At 56.8% G+C, this 7,744-nt stretch overlaps 1 protein-coding gene across 1 annotated transcript in view; it reads left to right on the top strand.

Annotated features, from left to right (window-relative positions):
- SEMA4B (semaphorin 4B) overlaps nucleotides 1-7,744 on the top strand; it is a 34,124-nt gene that overhangs the window by 19,538 nt on the left and 6,842 nt on the right. Inside the window, exons 2-9 of the mRNA XM_023747454.1 lie at nucleotides 923-1,086; nucleotides 1,253-1,315; nucleotides 3,690-3,788; nucleotides 3,968-4,079; nucleotides 4,333-4,446; nucleotides 4,603-4,754; nucleotides 6,819-7,000; nucleotides 7,116-7,266. Coding sequence (XP_023603222.1) covers nucleotides 923-1,086; nucleotides 1,253-1,315; nucleotides 3,690-3,788; nucleotides 3,968-4,079; nucleotides 4,333-4,446; nucleotides 4,603-4,754; nucleotides 6,819-7,000; nucleotides 7,116-7,266 — 1,037 coding nt within the window. The remainder of the gene's footprint in view (nucleotides 1-922; nucleotides 1,087-1,252; nucleotides 1,316-3,689; nucleotides 3,789-3,967; nucleotides 4,080-4,332; nucleotides 4,447-4,602; nucleotides 4,755-6,818; nucleotides 7,001-7,115; nucleotides 7,267-7,744) is intronic.

The following is a 7,744-nucleotide window of genomic DNA, read 5'->3' as shown; positions in this document are numbered from 1 at the left end:
GCTCTCAGAGGACGAGGAGAGACTCCACTTGCCTTACCTGCCCGCCGTCCCCAGCGTCAGTGTCTGTCTGTCGTACGCTCAGGCTCCTGAGGTCAAGGTTGAGAACATGAATGTCCTGTTTCACACCAGGGCATCCTCATGGCCACTGAGGGGCCGAGGGGTGCGCGGTGCCTGCCAGGCCTTCTCTCTGGGTCTGATGCTGCGCAAAGGAGAGTGTGCAATTCCCCTCCTTCCTTGTATGCTGACACGGGCTCAAAAACCACCACTTTGTATTTTAGTTCCCGTCATTTTATTTTTTTAATCCTCACCCGAGGATATTTTTCCATTGATTTTAGGGAGAGTGGGAGAGAGAGGGAAAGACAGAGAGAAACATCGATGTGAGAGAAACCCATCGTTGGGTTGCCTCCTGCACGCACCCCGACCAGGGCCCGGGCCGGGGAGGAGCCTGCAACCAAGGTACGTGCCCTTGACCAGAATCGAACCTGGGACCCTTCGGTCCGCAGGCCGACGCTCTATCCACTGAGCCAAGCTGGCTAGGGACGTTCCCGTCATATTTTGACCAGGCCTTTCTTATGAAACTTTGCTTGTTTTTCTGGGGCTTCTGAAAAAGCATCGTTTTTGCCATTTGCTTGTGTTCTGTCCCATGAAGTATGAGGGTTGATTTTCACACCCAGCCCCCGTGCTGGGACATGGAGGTTGTTTTGATTTTTTTTATACAATTAACATTCTTTTCCGTTCATCTTCATGCCTTTGTTTCTTGCACAGTGTTTGCGAGGCAGAAATGCTACTCTCTGTAAGCCTGATCCCCTTGTCCTCGGCCCCTTGCCACCCACTGCCTTGCTGACCTGTGTTGGTTGGTTCTAGAAGTTGGTGTTTTGTGGGAGGGGTGGCCCCCAGCTAATGTCCATCTTCCTCTCCCCAGACTCTGAAGAGCGACCATCCTTCAGATTCCAAGCTGAAAACGTCTCCAACTACACGGCCCTTCTGCTGAGCAGGGACGGCGAGACCCTGTACGTGGGGGCCCGGGAGGCCCTCTTCGCGCTCAACAGCAGCGCCAGCTTCCTGCCGGGCGGGGAGTACCAGGAGGTGAGAGGCGATGCCCGGGGCAGAGGGTGGCAGTGGGGAAGGCGGACAGGAAGACTGACCTCCTGGGTCCGGGGATGGTGCAAACAGAGAGGGGAAAGGAGTTGGAGGTCGGGGGGGCGGACCCTCCATTCCTACATGCACACTCACCTGCTGCCTCGTTCCCCAGCTGCTGTGGAGCGCAGATGCCGAGAGGAAATACCAGTGCAGCTTCAAGGGCAAGGACCCACAGGTGAGCCAGGACCTGAAGGCGGCCTGGGCTGCAGGTGGGATGGAGGGCGGTGGTCCTGGACCCGGGACGGAAGCGGGAGTGGGAGCAGGGGCAGCCGGCTGTGGTGGGCGGGCACAGGCTTCTGAGATGGCCAGACCTGGCTCTGGATCTTGGATCAGTAGATTTGCCGTTCTGGGCCTTAGTGTTTCCATCTGTAAAATGGGGATAGTAGCCCAGCCGGCGTGGCTCAGTGGTTGAGCATTGACCCATGAACCAGGAGGTCATGGTTCGATTCCCTGTCAGGGCACATGCCCGGGTTGCGGGCTCGATCCCCCAGTGGGGGATGTGCAGGGTATCTCCCTCTCCCTTCCTTTTTGAAATCAATAAAAATATATTAAAAAATAAAATAGCCCTAACCGGTTCGGCTCAGTGGATAGAGCGTCGGCCTGAGGACTCAAGGGTCCCAGGTTTGGTTCCTGTCAAGGGCATGTACCTTGGTTGCGGGCACATACCCAGTAGGGGGCGTGCAAGAGGCAGCTGATAGATGTTTCTCTCTCATCAATGTTTCTAACTCTCTATCCCTCTCCCCTCCTTTCTGTAAAAAATCAATAAAATATATTAAAAATAAATAAATAAATAAAATGGGGATAGTGATGCCTGCCTCACGATTCCCACTGTGACTGAGGATTCAGTGAGGTCATAGGCATAAGGCACCTGGGACAAAATCAGTGTCAGATAAACGTGAGCTTACGGCAGGAGCAGCGACTGGGTGGGGACAGCAGTCGTGTCCCTCTGCACATGGTGCCTGATGCGGCAGGTCTGACAGGTCCTGGTTTTGCTTTGGCCAGACCAATGGGTGCGGGTCTCTCTTCATCCAGTCCCGGGGGTTCTTCTGGAGGACGCCCCACTGTTCCCAGAGACCGCTGGCCCTGAGTGCAGCGGGGGCAGCTAAGGAGACGGTAGAAGAGCGCCGGACTTGGGATCGAGACACAGGTTCAAGTGCTGACACCCTGACTTCTTCCATTCAGCTCATTGTATCTCCTAAAAAAAATTATACATGTGTAAGTATATAGTTTTTTTTTTATATATTTTATTCATTTTTTACAGAGAGGAAGGGAGAGAGATAGAGAGTCAGAAAGATCGATGAGAGAGAAACATCGATCAGCTGCCTCCTGCACATCTCCCACTGGGGATGTGCCCGCAACCCAGGTACATGCCCTTGACCGGAACCAAACCTGGGACCCCTCAGTCCGCAGGCTGACGCTCTATCCACTGAGCCAGACCGGTTTCGGCTGTATATAGTTTTTATTATTGATTTGGGAGAGGGAGAGAGAGAGAGAAATATCAATGATGAGAGATAATCATTGATCGGCTGCCTCCTGCATGCCCCCCACTGGGGATCCAGCCCACAACCCGGGCATGTGCCCTTGACCAGGGATCGATCATAGGTCCAGCCACTGAGCCACACTGGCTGGGCAGCACTGGCTTTGTGCCCAGGTCCTTTTAGACACTGGAGATTCAATTGTGAAAGAGAAGAAAGAACAACAGGCAAGAATCAGTCAATGTAAAAGGTAGTCCGGTTACACACTTCCTTCAAAAAAAAGTGCCATCTGAGCCAAGAGGAGAAGCCGGTGAGGGAGTTGACATGGGGCACCTGCAGGAGGAGCAGGCCTGTGGGTTTCACTCCGAGTGGGGTGTTTGGAGAACCCCTGGAGGGCCAAGCAGAGGAGTGGCCTGGCCTGGCGTTCGTCACGAGTGGCGGACAGTGGCCTCCACGCGGCGAGGACGAGGGAGGGAGACCAGCGAGGATGGGGAGGTGCTGGTGGCCTGGACCAGGGAGGGAGACCTGGTCAGATTCCCGATGTATTGTGCCACCAGGGTCTCCCGATGGGAAAATACCGGGTGTGCGAGGTGGGAATTGGAGGCTGGCCGGGAGGTTTGGGGCCTCAGCAGCCGCGAGGGTGGAGTTGCCATTCATGAAAAGGAAAGACCTCGGAGGAGAAAGGTTTGGGGAGCTATCAGTGGGTGGAGACGCTATTAGATGCTCTCAGAGGCTGCCCGTGAGTCTGGGGCCGGGCTTCAGGCCGAGTGTCTCCTGCCCTGGGCTGGGGCCCCCTCCCCGTGTGGGTTGGGAGGGACCATCCGTTTGCACTGAGGACCTTCAGGGGCCAAGGCCGCCCAAGAGGACGCATTTCCGTGCCTCACCCCAGACGGAACTGAAGGCTGCCGACCGCAGAGCTGGCTGAGCCCCGAGGCCCCACCTACACACATCTGTGGTCCTTGGTGGGCTCAGTCCGGTCCAGATTGGAGGCCTCACCCCCAGCCCTGGCCTTGGGTCTCGGTGGTGCCCCCTGGTGGCTGGCTTGAGCCTGACATCCTGCCCCTGTTTCCCCAGCGGGACTGTCAGAACTACATCAAGATCCTCCTGCCACTCAACAGCAGCCACCTGTTCACCTGCGGCACCGGGGCCTTCAGCCCGCTCTGCGCCTACATCGTGAGTGTGCGCCCACCGCAGTTGTCACTGTGCCCTGAGTACTAGGATGGGGAGGACTGTCCGACCTCTGCCCCCACCCCCTCCCCCTCCGAGTTGCCCTTCCCAGCATCCCCCGCCTTTCCTGCGGAGCCCACCCTGCCCTGGTGTGCCCCTGAGCCCCCCTGTCTGCTCCCCCATAGAGTGTGGAGAACTTCACGCTGGCACAGGACAAGGCGGGGAATGTCCTCCTGGAAGATGGCAAGGGCCGTTGCCCCTTTGACCCCAATTTCAAGTCCACGGCCCTAATGGTTGGTGAGTATTGGGGGCAGGATGGCCTGGTTGAGGCTCCATCGGGGGCGGGGGGTGGCGGTGGTGTGCAGGTGTGACCTTGGGCTGCCCTTGGGTTCCTGCTCCCTCCTCTGCACACCCCAGTTCCTACTCCCGGTTCCTGCTCCCTCCTCTGTGCACCCCGAGTGAAGTGGGCAGGGCTGGGGTCATTGCAGGCCTGTGTGGGGGGAGGAGGCCCCGCCGAGAGGCCGTTCCCATGGGAATGTTTTCTTGGCAGATGGCGAGCTCTATACTGGGACCGTCGGCAACTTCCAGGGGAATGACCCGGCCATCTCCCGGAGCCAGAGCCGCCGCCCCATCAAGACCGAGGGCTCCCTCAACTGGCTCCAAGGTGAAGCCCTCCCACCGCCCACCCGTGGGCAGGCCCAGGGGCCCTGGGAAGGGTGCCCCCCCCGCCCCCCCAGGGCCTGAGAACAGAGTCTCGCCTGTTTGGGATGCCTGTTTGGGATTCCTGGGCTGACTCTGTGCTCCTTGCCGGCTCCCACAGACCCAGCGTTTGTGGCCTCGGCCTACATTCCTGAGAGCCTGGGCAGCTTGCAAGGGGACGATGACAAGATCTACTTCTTCTTCAGCGAGACGGGCCAGGAGTTTGAGTTTTTCGAGAACACCATCGTGTCCCGCATCGCCCGCATCTGCAAGGTGAGGGGGGGGCCCCCAGAGCCTCCAAAGGCTCCCCCGGTCCGGGGTCAGGAAATGCCAGGAGGTCCTGCTTCTGTGACCTTCTCTTGTCCTCCGGGAAGAACAGCTTAGCTCACGGCCTTTAAATCAAAATACCTCGTATTGTTTTCTCTTATGGGAACTACAGAACAGGAACCCACACACAGACATCACACGATAGAGAGGCAGCATAGCATCGAGATACAGAGGCGAGCCTCTGGCGCCGGGCTGCCTGCTGCTCAGCCAGCCCCTGCTGGTCGTGTGAACCTGGGCACACCCCCCACCTGCTCAGTGACAGCTCCCTGGTCTGTGCAATGGGAGCAAGAACCACACCTGACTCAGGTTGTCATGTGGACTAAATTAATCCACATAAAGCTTTTAGGCATGTGGTTGAATATTATGTTATACTAGAGGCCCGGTGCACGAAATTCATTGAGGGGGGGGGGGTCGCTCAGCCCTGCCTGCACAGTCTCCAATCCAGGACCCCTCGGGGGATGTCCGACTGCCCGCTGCAGGATCAGGCCTAAACTGGCAGTCGGACATCCCTCTCGCAATCCGAGACCACTGGCTCCTAACCGCTGCGTGCCTGTCTGCCTGATCACCCTAACTGCTCTCCCCTGCCGGCCTGATCACCCCTAACTGCCTCTACCTTGGCCCTGCCACCATGGCTTTGTCCAGAAGGACGTGTGCTCTAATTGCTCTCCCCTCTGGCCTGATCACCCTAACTGCTCTCCCCTGCCAGCCTGATTGCCCTAACTGCTCTCCCCTGCCGGCCTGATCCCCCTAACTGCTCTCCCCTGCTGGCCTGATCACCCCTAACTGCCTCTGCCTTGGCCCCGCCACCATGGCTTTGTCCAGAAGGACGTGTGGTCTAATTAGCATATTACCCTTTTATTAGTATAGATTCCTATCGCCCAGCCATAAGAAGTGATCATTTTTAACATTCTAGAAGGTTCCTTGCTAATCTTTTTTTTTTTTGCATATGTGTAAATACATATATTTATATTGCAAAAAACTATTTACAGCCCAGCCTGTGTGGCTCAGTGGTTGAGTATTGACCTAGGAACCAGGAGGTCACGGTTCAATTCTAGTCAAGGGCACATGTCCTGGTTGCGGGCTCGATCCCCAGTGGGGGGCGTGCAGGAGGCAGCCGATCAGTGATTCTCTCTCATCATTGATGTTTCCATCTCTCTCTCCCTCTCCCTTCCTTTCTGAAATCCATAAAAATATATTAAAACAACAGCAACAAAAATGACTATTCGAAAACACAAATTACACTGTAAATGCAGTTCTTCAGCTGGAAGCCGTGACCTGTGTCCATGTTTGTAGGGAGACTCCCCTTGGGCCTTTTTGTGGGATTTCACAGAAAGCAAAGCACTGGCGTCCACTTAGCCCGCTGATGCACCTGCACCTTGCCTCCACGTGTTCTTGATCTTTTCTTTTTTTATTTTATTTTTTATTGATTTGTTTAGAGAGAGAGGAAGGGAGAGGGAGAGAGAGAGAAACATTCATGAGAGAGAATCATGGATCGGCTGCCTCCTGCACACCCCCTACTGGGGATCGATCCCGCAACCCGGGCCTGTGCCCTTGACCAGGAATCGAACCCGGGACCCTTGAGTCCACAGGTCAATGCTCAACTACTGAGCCACACCGGTTGGGCAATTTTTTCTTTTTTTTTTTTTTTAACATATTTTTGTTGATTTCCAAGAGGAAGGGAAAGGGGAAGAGAGATAGAAACATTAATGATGAGAGAGAATCATGGATCAGCTGCCTCCTGCACGCCCCCCACTGGGGATCAAGCCTGAAACCCTGGGCATGTGCCCTGGACCAGGAATCGAACCGTGACCTCCTGGTTCATAGGTTGATGCTCAACCACTGAGCCATGCAGGCCGGGGTGGGTGTTCGTGATTTTCAATGGAGCTCAGGCCTGGCTGTGGCTTGCCCATCTTCCCTGCTGTCCGTCTCAGCTACTGTAGGGGAGGGGGCAGCGAGGAGCCCCCAGCCCCCCACCTCAGTGCCTGAGCGGCCTCTCTCTCTCTCCCGCAGGGTGACGAGGGCGGCGGGCGGATCCTGCAGCAGCGCTGGACGTCCTTCCTGAAGGCCCAGCTGCTGTGCTTGCGGCCCGGCGACGGCTTCCCGTTCAACGTGCTGCAGGACGTGTTCACGCTGAGCCCCAGCCCCGAGGACTGGCGTGACACCCTCTTCTACGGGGTCTTCACGTCCCAGTGGTAGGGGCCCTGGACCTGGCTGGGGTTGGGAGGGTGAGGGGCGGCTGGGGCTGGGCCCGGGAGCCCGCCTCATCCTGAGCCCCGGCTCTCGGGTTAAGCGCCACTTCTCGTGTAGGCACAGAGGGACCACCGAGGGCTCCGCCGTCTGTGTCTTCAGCATGAAGGACGTGCAGAGGGCCTTCGACGGCTTCTACAAGGCGGTGAACCGGGAGACGCTGCAGTGGTACACCGTGGCCTACGAGGTGCCCACGCCCCGGCCCGGCTCGGTGAGCTCTGCTCCCTGCACTGGGCGGGCCCCCGGGAGATGGGGTCTCTCCCAGGCTGGGGTCCCTTGGCTTCTCCAAGTCTGTCACGGCTGTTTTCTCATCTTCAAAGTGGGGACAGAAGTCCAGGCCTGCTTGTCCCACCGGGTTAGATGGGACCGTGACTGTTGCATGCCTTCCAAGCTGTGGGGGGCGAGAGGGGGGAGGTGTGCCCCCATCAGGGCACTCACAGTACCTTTGTAATTGTGTGCTCACGGTGCCTCCCCCTGGGCTGGGAGCGCCTTATTTATTTGCGTAATAAATGGCCAGGCCCCAAGAAAGAGTTTTCTTTTAAAAATATATATTTTTTATTGATTTCAAAGGAAGAAAGAGAGAGAGAGAGAAACATCAATGATGAAAGAGAATCATGGATCGGCTGCCTCCTGCACGCCCCACACTGGGGATCGAGCCCGCAACCTGGGCTGTGCCCTGAATGGGAATC

This window comes from Myotis lucifugus, unplaced genomic scaffold (genome assembly GCF_000147115.1).
Source record: "Myotis lucifugus unplaced genomic scaffold, Myoluc2.0 scaffold_883, whole genome shotgun sequence".
NCBI classification, from domain to species: Eukaryota; Metazoa; Chordata; class Mammalia; order Chiroptera; family Vespertilionidae; genus Myotis; species Myotis lucifugus.
Note: the sequence above shows the minus strand (reverse complement) of the source record. Positions and strands in the feature narration are given on the sequence as shown.